Here is a 20,951-nt window from a genome sequence, read left to right as displayed (position 1 = left end):
TGTACTTACGTTAGAGGGTTTATTTGTAAGGATTCAACTCTGGAACAGCCAAATGGAAGAGATGCATAGGACCAGGTATGGGGAGAGGAGAAGGAGCTTCCATGCCCTGTTCAGGTATGTGGGCCTCCCAGCACCTTGTCATGTTCAACCTGAAAGCACTCTAAATCTCACCATTGGACGTTTCAGAGACCTCAATCTCTAGCATCCCTGTCCATTTCCCAGAAGCCAGTGGGGCTGAAAGTTCTAATCCTCTCATCACTAGGTCTTTCTGGTGACCAGCCCCATTTCCAGGCTACCTAAGAGTCTCACCCTCAACATTAGCATAAAGTCAGGTGCAATCAAAGACGCCCCTTATGATTATTAACAAAAAAAAAAAAAAAAAAAACTCCTAGGGACACCTGGGTGGCTCAGTGGTTGAGTATCTGCCTTTGGCTCAGGGCATGATCCGGGGTCCTGGAATCAAGCCCCGCATCAGGCTCCCCGCAGGGAACCTGCTTCTCCCTCTGCCTATGTCTCTGCCTCTCTGTGTCCTTCATGAATAAATAAATAAAATCTTGAAAAAAAAAAAAAAAAGACAGTCCTATCACTCAGGAAACACCAAGGGTTTGAGGACCTCTGGGTCAGGAACCAGGACAAAGGCCAAATGTATTCTTGTGCTATACTACACAGGCATCATTTATATACAATTGACATCAGTACAATTCTCTGAAGTAAGTGCAGATGAGAAAACTGAGACTTTGGTATATTAAGTGATTTGCCCAAAGTCATGTGATCCATAAACTAGAGAGCCAGGATTTGAATGCAGCTGCAGAGTCCATGCCCTTGGCCACAATACTCAGTTCAGGAGGCAGCCCAGCATCTGGGGGAGTGTGAGTAGATTTCACTTTAAGGGTGACTCCAATTTTAATAGACACAGAGATCATGACCACTTCCTGCGAGATTGCCTAAATTATACACAGGTGCCTAACACAGGATCATATCTGATCACCAAAAGGAAGGCCTCCCAGGCCCAAAGATTTACCTGGGTAGCTTCTCACAGTCCTTATTGTCTCTTCTGCTTGAGTGGAGCATTTCTCTCCATGAATACCCAGTGTGAATGTTCCAGCAGGACAGGCAGCCTCAGCACCGTCCCCAGAGGAAGGTAGGAGACAGAGAGCCCGGAGGACTTCCCAGCACAGTCATCCTGGGATGGAGGTGGGAGAAGGAGAATTGGGGGGGAGGTGTCACAGGTTCTGTGCCTCCACAGTGTCTAAGCTCATGGAGCCCTGGAGAAATGTCCTATTTGCATTATTGACCTAATTATGGACCATTATCTCCTGTACTATTGTCTAGGGTCTGTGTTAGGATCCTGCCTCTGAAAGGCAAGAAGACCCAGAGGGTGTTAGAAAACCTAAGTTTAAAGGTGAACACCCAGGATGGGGCCCCCAGACAGCTGGGGGAGCTAGCTAGCTAGCCAGCTCTTGCTGGTTCAGAGTCCACACATGTTACAATCTTTAGTCACCCTTTCCTTTCTTCTAGCTGAGTATCAAGGCTCTTTTGGAAAGTTTCTGCCTTCCTTGATTCTGTTAGAATCAGGATGGGGGTCCTGCCCAGCTATGCTTTGTGAGTGGACATCTCTAGAGCTTTAGCTCAGAAGGGCCCAGGGAATCAAAATGAGAAAACCTCTAGAAGTAAAATTTGGGGGGAACTGTTGAGAGATCTTCTCCTCTCAGCAAATTACAGAGCCTGGTGGTTAAAAATTTGGACCCTGGAGCCCAGAGTGCCTGAGTTCAAATCCTGGTCCTACTACTTATTAGCCTGAACCCGTGGACTACTAAGGCGCCTCTTCACACCTCAGTTTCCTGTCTGATAAAACAGCCATCCTTATCCTGCTGGGAGGACTCAATGAGCTAATTCTTGTGAAATGTAGTCAACAAATGCCTGGCATACAATAAGCACTCAGGAGATAGCTCCCGTGTGCAGGTCCTCCTGCCGTAGCCTCTGCTCTGCTCCAGTCTCGGAGGGAGGGGACACTGACCATTACCCCAGCTTCCAATGGGAAGACTGGTCTGCCATGAGGTTAAAGGCTCCAATTCATCCTTCACAAGGAGGACTGGATCAGCCTGGAAGCTGGGGGCAGAGAAAGGTTTGCTAGCAGCTAAAACCTAGCAAAGACAAGCTTACTTTGGGGGGGGGGAGCCCCAGACCCTTAAGGGAATAATTATGGGTTAGTAGTCAGGTGGTTTGCACTTCTGCCCTGAATTGGATTAAAACTTCTCTCTTGCTTCAGCAGGATCAGTTCAGCCTCCTCTCTGTGATCTTGATACCTTATCCTTAGTCCATTAAACAGCTTATCACACCAAGAGGGTGTATGTAATTGGCAAAACTCCCTAGCCAGATTTCTTGAGATTGGGACTAAGTTTGAGTTCCTCTTCTGTCTCAAACAAACTTCGAAACAAAAAGATCTTCTTGTAGGCCACTCATCCATCCCACCCTGTGCTTCTGATGACAGTTAAACTGGGAAGCTTCTGTGGGAAAAGCTTTGAGTGGCTCAGAGGAAAGAGCACTTGAAAAGTAATCAGAGGGTAAATTCCCACCCCTGGCTCTTGACTGCTCATGACTCAGTTTCCTCATCCACAATGGCAAAGTGGGAAGGTAGCTCCTGTCCCATTCACCTCTCTGGGTGGGTATAAAAGACAAACGTGATGACAAACAGGAAAAGAGAGAGTTTTATAAATGTCTCCATGCAGCACCTCATTCCCACCTGTGGGGAAGCTTTGCCTCATTAAATGTCATTTGACCTCTGTACAGCCTCACAGAATACGAGTCCCAGTGCAATTCCTTTCCAGACTTTTGAGCGTCTTCATGTAGCAAAAATAATTGACCAAAAAGCTGTGTGTGTGATCTAGGCCAGAGGCCTCTCCTCCTCTGAAAAGTTCACCTTGCCTGAGAATAGGAGAGTTGAATGGCAGACCCTGCCTGTGGCCCTGGCTCCATCTCGACCCTTCCAAAGGAATGCAGTCTCAGCCTGCCTGCCGCCTGTGGAGGGCTCCTGCTGGGGAGTCCATTCCCCTTCTCTCTTACTCCATTTGCAATCACTATTTATTTATCTTTGGAAGTTGAAGGAACCAGAGCCTACAGCTGGGAAAGACTGGAGGAGCCAGAGAGGGAAAGTGAAGAAGCCCGTGTCTGGGCCCAGTGTCTGTCTCTGGCGGGGCAGGGAGAGAAGGTGCTTCTCAGCAAAGGGGGGTGGGAGACTCCAGCCAAAGGCTAGGGTGCTGGAAAAGATGCCGCACACACCAGTAGGGCCTAGACCACAGAAAGGAGGTGGCAGTTAGAGACCTTCTTTGGTGATACAGTGATAGATGAGACACAGGAGTTCTGCTCTGGGATCCCCCAACCCAGGTGGCCTGCCCCTCAGCAGCAAAGGGTCTATTAGGCCCCATTCCCAGCTTGCATCACAGTCCCTCTAGGACCCTCAGGATCCATCCCCAGACAATATTCGAAGCCACCAGCCCTCTGCCTATGGAAACTGAGTGCCACCTCTCGTTCACTCAAATGCCATAACTGACATTCATAATCTAGAAGCCCCCCCTTATGACCCCAGAGATTAGATGCTCCAGGATGTTAGAGGCTGTGTCCAAGTCAAATAGAGCTGTCTAGAATGAAACTCTACTAACCTACAGGGCAGTGCTCTTTCCACACCCTGGCAGCACTGATCCCTGCTTTTCCTCTTCCCATTTTCCTCATTCCCACTGCCTTCCAAACACACACACACACACACACACACACACACACACACGGATATGGAAAATGTAGAAAGCCAGATCTAGCCTGTTACCTTGGCCTTTGACCCCTCCGTGGCCTAGTGACAGGCCCCCCCTCCCCCGCTGGGTGAGGTCACTGGCAGCACTGGCAACAGAGGGGCGGCTGAGCCTTCCTAAGTCTTCGGGTTGGATCCTGCAGTGGCCGAGCAGGGCTGCGGGAGGGGGAGCGGGCCGGGGCGGCGAACAAAGTTCAGTCTCAGCCCCACACAGGGAGCACCAAACACCTCTGGCCAAACCCGCAGGTCAATGAAAGACCCAGAACATGGGGTTGGGCTGGACCAGCAAGAGCGAGGAAGGGTTTTGCGGAAAGCGATGGTGGTGGGCTTCGAGGCCCAGGCGGGTGGTGGAGCGGAAGAGTCCGGGCCCGGGGAAGGCGCGCGGGAGGGCGAAGGAGTCGGGGTTCGGGTTCGGGGCAGGCTCCGGGGCGCTCTGCTCCGAGGAGGGCCCGGCCTGGCTGCGCATCGGGAGGCGCTAGGGCCTCGCGGACGGGCGAGCCGGCGAGGGGAGGGCGCCCTCCGGGAGGGCGGGCGGGGGCAGGCGGCGGCGGGAGCGGCGCCGCGCCGAGCTGCCTCCATCCATGGCACGGAGCGGCGGCGGCGGCAGCAGGAGCCCGGCGCGATCCGCTAGGTCCCAGCCCGGCGCGGAGCGAGCAGGCGACGCGGAGGGGCCCGGCCCCCGGCGGCCCGGGAGCACCGCGCGGAGCCTCGGGCCGCGCCGCCGGGGGCCGCCAGCGCCGCGCTGACAGCCGCGCCCGCGTCCTCCCCGCCGGGGCGCTCGCCGGACATGCCCCCGGGGCGCGGCGGCGGGGACCCCGGGGCTCGCCTCCGCCCAGGGCCCCCCGCCCCGCCCTCGGACGCCCCGGGGCCCCGCTGAGCACGCCTCCCGCCCGCCCGCCCGGGTCCCTCCGGCCGCCGCGCAGACGGGCCCCGGCGCCGCGGGTCCCCGCGGGGCGATGGGCTGATGGGCGCCGCGGGACGCAGGATGCGGGGGGCGCCCGCGCGCCTGCTGCTGCCGCTGCTGCCGTGGCTGCTGTTCCTGGCGCCCGAGACCCGGGGCGCGCCCGGCTGCCCCGTCCCCATTCGCAGCTGCAAATGCTCGGGGGAGCGGCCCAAGGGGCTGAGCGGCGGCGCCCCCAACCCCGCGCGCAGGAGGGTGGTGTGCGGCGGCGGGGACCTCCCGGAGCCCCCCGAGCCCGGCCTTCTGCCGAACGGAACCGTCACCCTGTGAGTACCGCCCTCGGCCGGCGCGGCCCGAGCCCCGACGAGGGGACGGAGGGAGACCAGACGGGAGGGGCGGGAGAAGGGGGACGGGGCCGCTGCGGCCACCGCAGAGACTCGAGGGCGGGCCCGAGTCCAGGCGCCGGTAGGGAGGCTTGGAGAGGTGCGGGAGGGACGAGGGGTCCCGGGGTGCCGGGGAGGAAGGGGCCTGGGGGCGGCCGCACCGCACAGAGGCACCGCGGGCGCCCACTCACCTGCACAGGTGGAGGGAATGCGCGCTGGCGGGGCGCCCACGCCCCTGGACTCTGCAGCCTGGGCTGGGGTAAAGACTTCGGGGAGCCGAGGGGGTTGGGCCGGGGGAAGGCTCAGGCAAGACCGACGCCCGCCGACGCGTCCGTGGGCGGCCTGGAGGGGTCCCCCAGGTTCACCCCGCGGGCTTGGCTCCTCCAGTGGGGGGCGCCCCACCCGCACCCCCCCCCCACCTCCGTCGCCTGCCAGCCCCGGTTCCAGCCGGTCTCCACGGGCCGGCGGGGCACTGGGGTCTTGGGAAATCTGCCCTTGGGATTGCGGCGCCCCCGGCCTGAGCGAGACCCCGGCGTCCCGGTCCCTCTCGGGCCTCTGTCCCTCCGCGCACTTCTGTGAAGTGAGCTGTGCGCCCGGGGTCCTGCACCCCGCCCTCTTCTTTGCCTTCCCTGGGGGTGACACTAGCTTTGGCTGTTAATCGATTGACTTCTCCGCTCCAAGACTGCGAAGAAAGAACCTGGCATCCCCTGTCCTTCCTCAGGCTGGCCCCCGCCCCCAGCCTTCCCTCGGCCACGCGACGCCAAGCCCCCACGGTGGAGGCCAGTTAGGGACCTCCGCCCGCCGCGCCTCCTGCTCCGGCCACGTGCTCGCAGCCCCACGCGCCGTGGGGTGCAGGGTCCGAGCCGGCGGCAGCCCCTGCCCTGCCGCCCGGGACCCAACCTGCAAGCGCTTCCCCTTTCCTGTCTTCCTGCCCCCGGTGGCAACCGTTTCCCCACCGCCCCTTGCCCAGAGCTGGGGCTGGCTCCCAGTCTATCCTGATTGTGTCCAGAACAATACAGTAATGCCTCTGGTTGGGTGAGTTCAGAGGCTGCCGGCTTCCTGACAGGACACGACTGGTCAGCCTCTGACGTTGGCCGCCTGGCCTGCATTTTCCCCAGCTGGTGTGTGTGTGTGTGTGTGTGTGTGTGTGTGTGTGTGTGTGTGTATGTGTGCGCACGCGCGCGCGTGCATTAGGAGGTGGAGGCAATGTGTCTGCTCTCTCCCACGTCTCCCCAGCGGTTCTGGGATATGGCCATGGCCTGGGAAGGCAGCTGGGGCTGCTCATTCCTGGTCTCTTTGATTGTCCACTGGTGTTGAAGGGTCTAGACAGGCCCGGGCATTCCCCAGCCCACTCAGATCTGGAGGAGAAATATGCTTGCTGTGTGGAATGGTTGGGCCGGTGTCTGTGCGAGCCCCCCCCTGGGCAATGATAACTCAGTTCAAGAAAGGGGTGTGTGTGTGTGTGTGTGTGTGTGTTACTCCATCTTGTGGCTATACTCACACACAGATGTGGGACACTGTCTCTCTGTATGCCTGCTTGTTGGGATTAGGGAATCCTAACGAACTGAAGGCAGAAAAGAGGGGGAAACATTAAAAGGTGGTTTTGCAGTACATCTTAGAATGATTTGGTAACTAATGCTTTCCAGCCATAGCTAATTCCCATCGACGCCACTCCAAGGAGTGAGCGCAGCCAGCTCTTGGTGAGAATATATTGTGACAGGGTGGCAGCAAACATGACTGCTAGCTTACCTTCCCATCCCAAGCCACTCCCAGAGGAAGGGCCCCTTCATTGTCCCAGGCCACTGACCTAGCTGGCTTAAGATACCTTCCAAAGGAACATCTCTGGGCCTGGCTGGACATCACCACAGTGACCACAGGGCAGGCCCTAGAAGCCCCCAAGAGCCCGCTGGCCCGTGAGCCTGGACTGTGGCTGAATCCCAGCCACAGACATATTTCTTAGGCTCTCCCTCGGGGCTCCACCTAAACCTGATCCTGATTGCTGGGCAGGGGTTCTCTTCCCACCCCCCTACCCCCAGCTCCTCCAGCCCAGCCATCCTTACCCAGCATGCCTCTTGAGGGAAGAAGGAAGAGAAGTGCGGGAAGGGGCTTCATCCTAGTAGCAAAACAGGAGGCTCAGAGCTTGAAAACCTTCTCCACACCCTCTCAAACTCTTCCTCCTTACTCTTTTTGTTTCCACATAGATTTCCCCTTCCATCTTTTTGCCTGTCACTTGGTGCAAGCAACAGGACTCTCTTGGATAGATTTTTGCACCATGGCCTTATCTCCCTCCTCCTCCCCTATTTACCTCCACAATGGGCCACCAGGTCCCAATCCCCTTCACACCTGTACCCTACTCGCTTGGGTCCTCAGGGGACCCAGGATTCCACCTATAGGAAGCCTGATAGCTGCCAGTGCTGGGACTATTCAGGCAAAGAAAAGGTGGGGATCCCTGGGTGGCGCAGCGGTTTGGCGCCTGCCTTTGGCCCAGGGCGCGATCCTGGAGACCCGGGATCGAATCCCACGTCGGGCTCCCGGTGCATGGAGCCTGCTTCTCCCTCTGCCTGTGTCTCTGCCTCTCTCTCTCTCACTGTGTGCCTATCATAAATAAATTAAAAAAAAAAAATTAAAAAAAAAAAAAAAAAAGAAAAGGTGCCCTTCTGCAAGAAGCCTCCTATCTCTGGTCAGAGAAAGCTTCCAGGCAGTTCCAAGGCAATTCTGTGAATAGTCCTGAGTCCCGTTGACCTCACTGAAAACCCTTCCACCTCCACCCTACTATCTTAACTCCTGCCTTCTGTTTTTGTAGACTCTGTTCTCCCTCTCCCACCCTTTGCTTTCCCCTCTTCTAATGAATTTTCATTTGCAGTTTTCCAGGAAAGCAGAACTCTTGGCTTCCTTCCTGATCCATTTGTCCCACCCCTCAGCACAGTCCTGACACCAGTGCTCCTGTCCAGAGCAGGAGCCTTTATGGCTCTCCCGTGGTGGGGAAAGGTCTCATGGGGGGTGGCTAACTTCAGGGAGAGCCTGGCTATGAGAGGGGGATGAGGACCCATGTGAACCCCCCACCCATCCCTGGGCAGCAGCTAGTGGACCTGCCTTCTCTTTCTCAGCTCTGAGAGTGAGGGGGAGGAGGGTAGTAAGGAATTCTAGGAAAGGACAGATAACTTCAGAAGGAAATCTCCTACAAGGACCTTCAGGGACATCTGAGCAGCCCCTCAGAGGATTCCAGCCAGCGTCATAAATTCCTGGACTGGCTGCACTGAAAAGGCCCTTACAGAGCAGCAAAGGCAGCCTCTGCATCTCAGTCTTACAGCTGAGCAAACTGAGGCCAGAATGGGAGGGCCTGGTGTCCTGACAGTCACAGCTCCCTGACGCCTGGGTGACTGCTTGGATTCTCTCACATTCCTCTCAGGGAAGGAATTCGCCATTCACCTGGCTGGACTTGGGACCCAATGGACACAAAAGCTGCCTTTAAAAACCCAGTTCCTTCCCAGCAGAACCAAGGCCCTTTTGACCTGGGAACATTCCAAGGCTGGGTGGGGAGGGGGCAGGCAAGGATCAGGTGACCCTGGATTCTCCCAGAATCCCTTGTCCACTTTGCCTCCCCTTTCTGGGGCAGGGTGTTGCCCACCACATCAGCGACCCACAAAGGGGAGACGGAGCATTTGCCATTCAGATGCGCCTAAGGACGGGCAGATCCTTTTGCTGGGGGCTTGGTGGTCTTTAGAGAAAGAGGGAAGGAAAGGGGAAGGGGAGGCCCCTTCGCAGCCCTGGTGCTCACTCCAGCCTCAGCAAAGTCATTCTTGAACACAGATCTCCCTCTGAAGCTCCAGCCCTGAACCGGTCCCTCCCCTCAATGCCCCTCACCCCAGCTGCCAGGATCCAGTTAGGGGAGTTCGGGGCAAAGTATGCCAGCTGCCTCACACATAGCCCGAGGGGAGTGGAAAGATGCTGGCTGCAGGGGCGGGTCCTTGCCAGCTTCCCCACCCCCTCTCTTCCACCCTCTTTCCCCCATATGGTTCTCATAAGGTCTGGGCTCAGAGACAGCAGCCAGAGGAAGTGGCTGTGTACAGAGAGCTTTTGTGAGGGAGAGGAGGGGGAGGGGGGAGAGAGCCGAGAGAAAGAAGGAAAGAAAAGAAGCAAGAGGCTGGGGACAGAAGGTGGGAGAAAGCCTGGAGACGCCTGCACACTACCTTCCCATCCGGGTGCAGGGTGGGTCTTAGATGCAGGCACGCCCTGAGCGCTCTTGACCCCACCTGTCTGAAAGGAGGGGCCCAGAAGAAATCCATGTTCCCCTCTGACTTCCCAACTACCTGCAGGAGAGGCTAGAGGCAGCCAGCCCCTTCCCAGAGCCCTGGGGGACTCTTGCCCTGAGGTCTCCCTCAGGTGCAGGATGTCAGGGTCTGAAGTCCCATCTCAGGGCAAGCACTGGGCAGAGAACAGAGTCCTCTGGGGTTTACTGGTTGAGTCCTCACTGCGCCAAAGAGACTGGAGTGGCCACCACACTGAACTCCAAAGACAACCCCTATAATTCAACATCCAGTGGTTCCAGGACCCAGAATGGGTAATTTGGCCTGAATTTTTCAGAACATGTGCATGAACCCAGCCACGCCTGATCCCCACGGAGGTCCCTTCCCACTGACTATTGTGGATCAATCACCCTTTCTTGATGGGGAGCTGGCAGTGGGCAATCCCTAGCCCTGGGGGTGAGTCTGAGAATTTCCCCCCAAGGCACACGCAAACCAGTGTAATTTGAACCTGACCATAAATTGACCCTTAAATTGGGGGGTCATGTTTTTAAAGGGAGAGAGTTTCCAAGTTGAGGCCGCATGAGAATCATTGGGATAAGAACCCTTTCCTAAAGAGAAAAAGTTCCAGTCAGTCCTTGTCCTTCCTTCAGGGAGCTCTCCTCACCAAAGCCCAGAGATGGGAGGTGAGTTCCCCAGCACCACACAGCCCAGGGCAGACTCCTCACTCCCTGGTGACCCTGAAATAGAGGCCAACCCCCCCTCCACTCCTCCTCCCTGGGACCCTATGAAGAGTAGAGGAGGGGAGAGGAGGGAAGTGGCCCTGGGCTGAGGAACTAGAAGGAAAGTCCGGTAACTGCTAGGAAGGGGCTGCTCGGAGGGGCTGTTTATTTTCATTCCCCCAGCCCAGCGCTCTGTTCTATTTAGAGCTCAGACACTGACAGGACAAAGCTGCCTCCTCCCCTTCCTCCCTCCTCTGTCGGGCCCCCATCCTTCCCAAACTCCAGAACATTCCTTTGCTTTTAGGACTGGGTAATGGGGGTGGGGGGGAGCAGAGAAACTGTGGAGTGTAGCTAACTCGGGCAACCTCCCAGGACCCAGCTTCCCCAGCCCTGGGAGTGGGGAGAGCAAAGGGGTGTGCAAGATGGATGGGGCCAGGTGAGGGGCAGGGGAGCCAATCTGTCACAGAGGAGCAGGGAATGGGGCGGAGAGAGGCCTGAGGAGGGAGTTCCAGCCTGAACTGGAGGGGCCAGACGTCTCCCAGCTGGAAAGTGAAGGGAAAATCTGAGAGCTGCCCACCCCTTCTCACCACCCCCCCGGGGGCTCTTGGCCTGCTGGGAACTGTGTGGTGAGGCCGAAACTTCAGACTTCAGGCCCCAGGAGACCTGGTATCCAAAAGGGGAAAAGCCATCAAATACCAGGAGTGGGAGTCTTCAGTCCAGATTCTTCCTTTACCGAGAAGAAACCTCCAGAGAGGGGCTGACCTGCCTGCCATCACAGCTCCCAGCCAGACCAGCCTGTACTCCAGTCCCGGTCAGCCTCTTCCCATCGTGACCAACCAGAGACCTCATCCCTGGGGACTGGGCAGGGGAGATCAGTGATCTGCTTCCTCCAGTGGACACGTGAGCCAGGGAAGGGGGTAGAGAAGCTAACAAACACTTATGGACTCAGGTGGCCTCTGTACAAAATCACTGCACAGAGTACTGGAAGTCAGATGGACTCAGAGCAAGTGGCCTCTAAAGCATCCCTCCTGGTGTTTCTCTCCCTCTATGGCACTCGCACAGCTTCAGGACTACACCACCCCAAGGGCACGGTCTCAGGAGGGCTGTACCCTGGAGCCAGGTGAGCTCAGAGGGGGAGAGATGCTGTATCCAAGCCGTCAGGACCCAGCTCTGCCCAGACACACGGGGAGGTGGGGGCAGGGAATGGAGGCAGGAGGAAACTGCAGAAAAGCAGAGTTCAGCATGAACCTTGACCACCCCAACCTTCCCTGGAGCTCTGCCCCCCCAGATACCGGGCCATCAGTTGGGCCAGTGTCTGTTCTGTGTCCAGCCCGTGCCGGTGCCAGGAGGTGAGAGCCCTGGTGTCTGACCTCAGGGCCGGACAGTCTCCTCACGGAGACTGGATGCAGGTGCACAAAGCAGGACAGGGTCAGGGCCCCAGGGCTCGCTCGGAAACCTTCTAGGGTAGAAGGACTAAGGGACTAATTTATACTTGGGGTATAGAAGACTGATAACAAGTTGATCCTTTCAGCTTTATTTGTATTTGAAAAGAAATCACTCTCTCGGGATCCCTGGGTGGCGCAGCGGTTTGGCACCTGCCTTTGGCCCAGGGCGCGATCCTGGAGACCCGGGATCGAGTCCCACGTCGGGCTCCTGGTGCATGGAGCCTGCTTCTCCCTCTGCCTGTGTCTCTGCCTCTCTCTCTCTCTCTCTCTGTGACTATCATAAATAAATAAAAATTAAAAAAAAAAAAAAAGAAATCACTGTCTCCGCCCAAAATCGTGTCTGCCCCTGGGCTGAGAGTTTAGGCCATGTTTGGAGAAGCACTTAAGGTGAATTGGGAGTGACTTCCCAGCTTCCTCGAATCCAGTGGACACACACACACAAACATTCCGCTCTGACACATGTCCCTCCGCCTTCCATGAATGGAGGATCGTAGACCTCGTAGACCTCACATCTCATCGATGTTTGTAGTACTATTGTGTTACACAGGGCTGAGCACACAATAGGCATGAGAGTAGACTTGAAGATTGAATGAGTCCCTGGGGTGAATGATTACAGCAGGCTTGATTCTGTGTGCTCAGGCTAGGGTGCCAGGGCCCCAGATCCCCAGCCAGGCCCACTGACCACCCAGCTACCACAAAGCCCCCTAGCGCCTTTTCTCAGGCTGCAGATTCCCTCGGGTTGTCCTCCCTGTTTCAGCCCCAATTTCTTGGTCCTGCCTGCACACCACCAAGATGCGGTGCCCTTGTAAAGAGGGCAGGTTGGAGAAAAGAAAACAAGAAGGCCCCATGCATAGGAGCATTCCTATGCAAGACAGACTATTTTCTTACTTTTTTTTTTTAAGATTTTATTTATGTATTCATGAGAGACACACACACAGAGAGAGAGAGAGAGAGAGAGAGAGGCAGAGACACAGGCAGAGGGAGAAGCAGGCTCCACACAGGGAGCCAGACGTGGGACTCGATCCTGGGACCCCAGGATCACGCCCTGGGCTGAAGGCGGTGCTAAACCGTTGATCCACCGGGGCTGCCCTACAGACTATTTTCTTTCCTGACCTTGACCTCAGGCCCTGCCTGGACAGGTCAGCCTCAAGGCTGAGGTCTGAGGCCATATCTAGACACAAACCCCAACAGCCTGGGGAAGGAAGGTCCTACTTGGGTCTCCTTTTAAGCAGGTGTCCGGTGCCGTGTAGACAGGCTCCCAGCCAAGGGAAGGGATGGCAGGGAGGTTCCAGAGTGTAGTCTGTCCTCTCCACCAGTTAAGTCCCCTGCAATCAGGATAAATGGACAGAAAGGCAGACTGTGGAGGGAAGGGAAGCCACAGGACGGCAGCCTTCAGCCTGAGGATTTGTGTCAAGGCAGGGCCTGTAGACCGGAGGCAGTTTCACTTTTGGAGACCCTCTTGTCATATCAAGTGCACTGGAATGCACCCACATCCTTCATGAAACATAACAATCATGGCTAATCGACGTATTATGACACTCGGTTGTTATTTAGTGAAGTGTTTGTTAATTTCAATTTTATAGCATTTCATTTCAGAGGCAGTGATTATTTTTTTAGGTTGCAGACACCGTTGTGAGCCCAGGAATGCTCAGAGGCCTTGGGCACTATGGCTGCAGGAGGCACTGGGAGTCCTGTTGCACTGGATGGTTCAGAGTGGCTGTGGGCCTGGGACCCCCTCACTGATGGTCTCCCTAAGACACCGCCAAGGTGCCAGCAACAGATGCTGGAGACAGGTCTTTCTGAGCCCAGACATGTCTGTCTGAATTCCAGGCTCAGACTCCCTGGAGAACGTACATTCCCAAGTGCCCAGACATGTGGTCCTTGTACCTGAGTGTGTTACAGTGGGGTAGGGGGGTGCTGACATGTATGACTCTTCTAGCACATGAGAGAACAATTTGGTTCAGGCATGTATTGGCCCCATGTCCCACGGAGTGGTGGCCACATGACCCCTGCAGGGTCATCTCTGATGTGGGGCTGGGATCTGGTGAGTTCCTGTGGCTGCCCAAAGGCCACAGGGCCTCTCTGTAGACGCCAGCCACTCGCTCCCTTGGCTTCCAGCCTCATTAGTGGTAACTCTGCTTGCTTCTCTTCCCTAAAATAGGACCCTAGCTTGGGAGAGAGTTCTGGAATGGACTCAGTGTGCCCCTTCTCCTTGGCCAGATTTCAGACTCTAGGATAAGAGAACAGGGGACTCCAGGGACCAGCCCCCCTTCCTGTGAAAATTTGATGATGTTGGAGTGGTAGACTGGCGGGGGGGGCGGGGGGGCTGGAGATGCAGGGTTGGGTGAGCCAGAGGTCTGTGAGGCGGGGCCAGTGTGGTTGGGAAGGAAATCCACCTGGAAGCCTCCCTGTGCTGTTGAGGGGCGAGGGGTTGGTACAGGCTGAGGAAGTAGCTGTCCCATAGGGGTGGCAGGGCAGTTAAGATGAGGCCAAGCTGGCACTGTGTCTACGAAGCTGGACGGGACCGTGGGGCCAGGGCTCCCTCCTTCCCGACTTGATTGCTGTGCCTGTTTCCATCCCATGAGACAGCCTAGTGCAGTGGGAACATTTTTCTTCCCAATCGTCTAGGCTGTGTATGTCTCTTACCAGTAGCTGCCAGCTTCCTACCTGCTCCCAACAACGCCAGAGCCGAGCACTTTCTATCCCAAATCACTGCCTTCCCTACCCCCTGGACGAGAACTGGACCACTGAACCGATAGGCACAGTTGAAGCCATTCTCTGGACAGCCTAGGTCTAAAGCAAAATTTCCTCAGCCCCATCTAGCTTGTAAAGGCCAAAAGATCCAATTCTGGGTGTTTGGGGACTTGGATCACACAGATAATCTGCCTGAAGTTTGTCCAAGAACTGTCAATGTGGCAAGAAGGGGACCCGTTGGAGGACAAAACACCGTTTGCCTGGCATCGTCCCTGCTTTTGGGAATGGCTTCTGGAGAGTGGGGAATCGGGGACATGTTTTCTGCCACAGAAAAGTATCTCATTGCAAGACTTTCTGGGCTGGTCCAGCTGGAACCGTGGGCTGTAGCTGACCCCTCACTCCTCCGCTGCCTCAGAGGGAGAGGGACCTGCCAGACAGAGGGGATAGGACACCAAGAGATGAGTTGTTCCTTGTTCTGGGCCACAGGCTCATCTCCACCTGCATCAGAGGCTGGTCCCCAATCCTTTGCTCCCACACCACACACACACACACACACACACACACACCCTGGTTGCCTCCTATCTCACAAGCACCCCAGACTTCCTCCTGGGGAGGTGCAAACCACAAGGAAACTAGGTAAGGTTTAAGCCACTAGCCATATGCAGCTCCTGAACACCTGCAAGGTGGCCGGTTTGAATTGAGATGAGCTGGAACAGTTTAGAACACAGATTCCAAAGTTTAGTTTAAAAAAAAAAAAAAAAACACCTCATCAATAATTTTGCATATTGATTACATATTGAAGTGATAACTTTAATTCATTGGGTTAACTAAAATACATATTAGAATTAATTTTCCCCCCACCCCCCCCCCAGTGGGGATGGGGATGCTGATGAATTAATTTTTTAACTTAGGGCAGCCCGGGTGGCTCAGCGGTTTAGCGCTGCCTTCAGCCCAGAGCCTGATCCTGGAGACCTGGGATGGAGTCCCGCATCAGGCTCTCTGCATGGAGCCTGCTTCTCCCTTTGCCTGTGTTTCTGTCTCTCTGTCTCTCTGTCTCTGTGTCTCTCATGAATAAATAAATAAAATATTTTTTTAAATGTGGCTATTAGAACATTTGAATTACTTATGTAGCTCACGTTGTACTCTACCGACGAGCTCTGGGTTAAGAATTTGGGGTATGCAAACAGTGTCCAAGGGTTAAAGGCTGAAGAGTCTGAAGAATGTGGGGTGTACCCCAACACTCCCTCTAGACCTGTGTGGACAGGATTCTCAAATTAGGATCCCAGGTTTTAATCTCAGGGGTTGGGAATTAGAGGATTTCTTTTTAATTTTCTATTTTCACTTCAATGATCTTTAAACAAAAATCCTTTGCAGATAATTTTGAGATAATTATTTATTAGAAGGTATTTTCATAGTGTAAGATTTTCATTTGGAAAGCCAATTTTCTCACTCTAGAATCAACCCTCAGACATATTCTCAAGACATAAGATACTTTTTCCCTCCCTTTGACAGATCTCCACTCAAATAATGAGAAATAATGTTCTCTGGCTCCCCACTTTGTGGATGGAGCTGCGATAACCCTGCAGCCCTGTCCCTCTCTCCTTTCCTACCTCCTGTTCCCCTGTACCCCCAGCCTCATCAGCATCCCCATCCCCATAAACCCAGGGAGGGTCAGTCCCTCTGAAAGACCTTGGGGATTGGGGGAGGAGAAGGTTGAAATACAAGCCCTTTCTCCACCATTCTTCTAACACTTCAGGACCCCTCTCTGACATTACTAAAGGTACTTAAAGGTCCTCTCACCCTCTCTGACATTTAATGCAACCTCTGAGCCACAAACTCTGGTGGCAAATGAAGGGGATGAAGCAGAGATGAGATGAGGCAGGCTTTGATTTTTTTTAAGATTTTATTTATTTGAGAGAGAGAGAATGAGTAGGAAGAGGGGCAGAGGGAGAGGGAGAAGCAGACTCCCCACTAAGCAGGGAGCCCTATGTGGGGCTCAATCCCAGGATCCTAAGATCATGACCTGAGCTGAAGGCAGTGCTTAATTGACAGAGCCACCCAGGTGCCCCTGTGGGCTTTGATTTAAAAGTCACACCATCAGGGGCACCTCGGTGACTCCATTGGTTGGGGGTCTGCATTGGGCTCAGGTCATGATCCCAGGGTCCTGGGATCAAGCCCCACATCAGGGTCTCTGCTCAGCCACGACTCTCCTTCTCCCTCTGCCCCTCCCGCCACTCATTCTGTCTCTCTCTTAAATAAAATCTTCAAAAAATAAAAATAAGAGTCATACCATCAAGAGCCTATCACCACTGAGGGGGTCACCAAAGCCCCACCAGGGCCTGAATGAAACCATTAGAGGCCCTAAGAACTGACAAGATTATGATTTACCACCACCATGGGTAATGTGAATTAAAATTTTCCTAATCCATAAAATGAGCATAAAAGGGGCCATGTGAGTTCTAATTATTCATATAATGACAACTGTGGTGAACTTTTTGAAATGTCAGGATTGTGTATGTGTGTGTGTGTGTGTGAAGGGGGGCGGGAAGAGTGCACCATTTGGAAACCCAGCATCCCCCCCACCCTGCCTCATTCACACAATCACTCTTCAGGCCCTGCTAGGAAGTGTCAGCGTTGAAGGGACAGTTGGGTGGAGACCAGAAAGGTAGGAGGGGTCTGTCTGGAAAGCAGAGAAGGGAAGAAATCCCCTTCCAGTCTTGCTCCATCCTGGCCATTGTCTGTTCTCCATGAGCCTCTTGAAGATGGACTAGATGTCTGGAGTCCTCTCACCACCTGTCTTGATATGTTCACCTACCCACTTCCTATAAGCTTGGGGGCAGAACTCTGGACAGCTGATCCCATGCCTTGTCCCCACCGCCCACCATCCCCCACCTGAGATTTCCTTTATTGTCCATCCCAGAGGCTGCCCACTCAAGAGAAGTTTCCAGACCCGGATCTCTGGGCTTCCAGTGTCCACCAATAAGAGCAAAGACGTGAAACCCTTTGTCTTGGCCCAGAGCAGGCAAGAGTTTGGGCTGAGAGGCTCATTAAAGTGTTTTAATAAGCAATTAACTCAAAGGATGAGCCCTTTGGCTGGTCTGGAACTTCCCCCTCCCAGGGAGGGAGTCTGGCAGAGAAAGGCTAAGTGGGTGGGCAGAGTGGGTTTAGTCAGTAGCTTGGGGCCTCTTTCCTCCCCGTCTAAATACAAATAAATAAACAGAACCTCCGAGTGGGCAGAGGCAAAGGCTGCGGCCTAGGCTTCTAGCAGGCCCAGGGCCCTGTCCATTTTCTGTGGAGGCCGCAGTCAGGCTTGGGGAGACAAGGATACTCTGTCTCCCTGAAGTGGGGGTCTCCGAGGGCTGGGCCCCGAATCCCCTTCTGTGAAGTCCTCTGCTCCCAGAGCGTGGCCGAAGGAAGGGCGGCTCCTCCCACCTGCTTGCACACCTGCTGGGCCTCCGGTTCCACCTGCCAGAGCCCTGGCCCAATTCAGGCCACTCTCCCCACCACTCTCCTCAGCATATGGAGCTGAGGCCTGAGAAAGACAGGGCCCCGGAGGGCAGGAGCGCTGTGGCTCAGGCCTGTGGTTCCAAGGTGTAAAGGGTCATGGCCACTTGACACCCGTTCAGCCCACTTGCATACAGAGCCCTAAGTCAGATCCAGGCCATGGCGGTAGGGAGGGGGGCTCCCAGGGCGGGTGAAATGTCTGCTTTGGGGCTCAGTGGGCTGACCAGTCTGCCTGAGTCATTCCCTAGCTCTTCCCTATAACCCGGAGCAGAAGGTGGGGCTAACTGCCTTACACAATGTCAGGGGGCACCATTTATGGTGCAAAGCAACATGGTTGTACTGGGGAGACCACTCCCCTCTCCGTCCACACTCTCTAGCTTGTAACAGCACGTTCTCCTGCCTGCGTTCTCTCTGTTCCTCCAGGCTCTTGAGCAACAACAAGATCACTGGACTCCGAAACGGATCCTTCTTGGGACTGTCCCTGCTGGAGAAGCTGTAAGTGCCGCGGCGAAGCGGGGCAGAGGTGGGGCATGGCCGTCATGGGCAAGAAGTCAGTCCAGGCATGATGAGGACCCCTAAGTGCTGAGGGACCCCTCAACCCCAGAACCTGCCAGCTAAGCGGGGCCCAGAGTCAGACCCATGGGAACCCCGCCCAGACCTGACCCACTGAGTGGAGGGTATGGAGAGAGGGACCAGCTCCTTCACCAGTGACAGCGGCGAAGTAGGGAAACCTAGGCAAGGATGGGGCTCCAGGAAGTTCATTAACGCTCTTTAATGAGCAATTAGCTGCGAGGGCTGAACCCCTTAGCTGGCCAGATGCCACCTCCCGCTCCAGCTGGGGGCCCAGCATAAAGGGCTGAGGAGGATTTAGTGTGATTGAGGCCTCTTTACTCCCCCCCCCCCACCCAAAACAAATCAACAAACAAAGCCCCAACAGGCTAGTGCCCTGGGCTGAGGGTGGGGAAAGTGGATCACCTCCAAAGGGCCCCCACCCCACCCGCACTGCCCTGGTTTGGGCTGCCCTACAGGCCCAGCAGGCTGGTGTTGGGCTCAGGACTGCAAGGGCTCTGCTGACCAGAAGGGACTTTTTCCCTGGAGTTGGGGACCTGACTCAGGAGAGGGCAAGTCACTTAACCTGCCAAGCGAGGGGATTGAACCAGCCGCTCCCTCATTCTCCCTTCAGAGGTCCTGCTCCAGAGACCACAGCCTGTACAACAGCTTTGGGTGCTGTCTTCTCCACAGGAGACCTGGGCTTCTGTCCCTCCTGGAGCATGATCCTTGCTTTCTCCCCTACCCTGTCTTCTACCTCTGCTCCCATCCTGCAGAGTATTCCCAAATTCTTCAACAGAGCCCCTACCCCTCTACTGCCATTTTGCCTGACAGGTTTGGGTCAGTGTGATGAAGGATACAGAAGAATAAGGTGGAAGCTCTGCTCTCAAAGAGCCAGAGATTATAGTCTAGTGGAACCACAACAATGTCATGTGTGTTTGAGTGCAGTAGGTTGGGGCTTCCATAAAGCCCAAAGGAGGGACTTCACTGAGCCAGTGAAGACTGGAAAATCCAAGGGTAATTGGAATGCAGTATCTCCACGACTTGGAGTGTAGGTCTTCAGCCATGACAACAGTCTTATGAGGTCATCTCTGTTACCACCCACTTCACAGGGGAAGGGAAAGCCTCTCTCACACACTCCCCAGCACTGTGAAGAAAGCTCAATGGCCTGGTTGGATTAGTGGCATGGAAGGGGCAATCCCATGTTTGAGGTGGAAAGCCAGAGCATGTTCTCTCTGATCTGGGGCATGTTGGGGTGGAAGGGGACCTCAGGATGTTGGCAGTAGTGCGTGCACACAGCTCCACGACCAGGTCCCTCAACCCTCTGCTCTGCAGCTCACAGACAGGGTGATCCAGGCGAGGAGAAGGGGCTACCACCAAGCTGCTGTTAAAAAGTCTCCTTGGGTACCACCAGATCGGGAAAGTTTTTATCTCCCACAAGCAGTTGAGCTCTGATCCCTGCACTCAGTCCAGGCTTGGTCTCAGAGGGCTGAGGGGCAGGAAACCACATGCTCCTTCTGGGGATCTTTAGGAGGATGACAAACTGCAGCTGCCTCTGGCCCTTTGCCCTGCCTCACCAGAGCCAGTCACCATCCAGAGTTGGTGTCCCTTCTCCTTACCATGAATGAGATTGCTCAGTGCCTCTGGTGGCCCCACTGACATCTTCCCATCTTTACCCTCTCACTTTATCAGTTACAGACCCATGGGGTCTCCCCGCTTCTCATCCTTTAGTCTCATGAGGGTAAACTTGCTAATGAAGAAAAGAAGATGGTCCTTTCCTTCTCACTCACGTCAACATACTGAATCTCCCCAGCACTGGGGACCCGAGTCACTGCATGGCAGGTGCTTTCAAAGCATGGGAAACAGAGAAAAATGAGAGAGTGGCCCAAAAATAATGGCTAAAAGCTGAATTGCGTGGCAGGAGTGTGGGGCAGGAGACAAATTTGAATTCAGAATCCTGAGTATGAGCACTGCTCTGTTAAGAAGCATCCAAGGCCTTCATTCTAGAGTTATTTGCTGAGCCCCCTTTGTGTGCCAGTGTTCTAGGCATTGGGAGTGAACACAGCAGACCGAGTGCCTGCCCTCATGGAACTTACCCTCTACCAAGAGGACCCATATATGATATGTATAATATATCAGGAGATAAGTCTACAAAGAAAAACAAAGCAGGGTGAGGGGGGACAGAAAGCCATGCAGCAGGAGGAGGCTGCTGTTTTATGCAGTGAGGTCAAGGAAGGCCTCCCTGACAGGATGACTGAGTCTGAGTCCTTCGGGAGGGAGGAACCCTTGGGTCCACAGTATGCCTGATGGGTCTGAGGAACAGAAGAAGCACCTGTTAATGGGAAGTGGTAGGAGATGAGGTCAGCGTGATGCTGGGGTGGGTGCCAGGTCTGGGATCTTGGTTTCCTCATCTATAAAAAAGGGGGGACATGGTGATTTGTAAGCTATATTATGGATTTTAAATTCTGTGATCCTTGGGTGTGTGTGTGTGTGAGAGAGAGAGAGAGAGAGAGAGAGAGATACCCGTAAGTGCCGCTTGAGAAGGAAAAAAAATCAGAGGGCCCAAGGATGCAGCCAAGCTTTCCAGAAGAGGTGAGGCCTCTGGGAGAGGGGTGTGCTGTGTTCAGAGATAGAAAGATGCTTCCCAGAGATAGAAAGGCAGGGCAGGGGCTAGAGGAGCCCAGGAGCTCTAACCTGGCTGATCACT

At 54.9% G+C, this 20,951-nt stretch overlaps 1 protein-coding gene across 2 annotated transcripts in view; it reads left to right on the top strand.

Annotated features, from left to right (window-relative positions):
- The first annotated feature begins 4,766 nt into the window (after positions 1-4,766).
- ADGRA2 (adhesion G protein-coupled receptor A2) overlaps positions 4,767-20,951 on the top strand; it is a 35,500-nt gene continuing 19,315 nt past the window's right edge. Inside the window, exons 1-2 of one of the 2 annotated variants that reach the window (XM_038560101.1) lie at positions 4,767-5,029; positions 18,119-18,190. In XM_038560101.1, the coding sequence (XP_038416029.1) occupies positions 4,767-5,029; positions 18,119-18,190 (335 nt within the window). Of the gene's footprint in view, positions 5,030-10,498; positions 11,173-18,118; positions 18,191-20,951 lie in introns of those variants that run through there. The other variant, XM_038560102.1, reaches the window with a different exon arrangement.

Source organism: Canis lupus, chromosome 16 (genome assembly GCF_011100685.1).
Source record: "Canis lupus familiaris isolate Mischka breed German Shepherd chromosome 16, alternate assembly UU_Cfam_GSD_1.0, whole genome shotgun sequence".
NCBI classification, from domain to species: Eukaryota; Metazoa; Chordata; class Mammalia; order Carnivora; family Canidae; genus Canis; species Canis lupus.
Note: the sequence above shows the minus strand (reverse complement) of the source record. Positions and strands in the feature narration are given on the sequence as shown.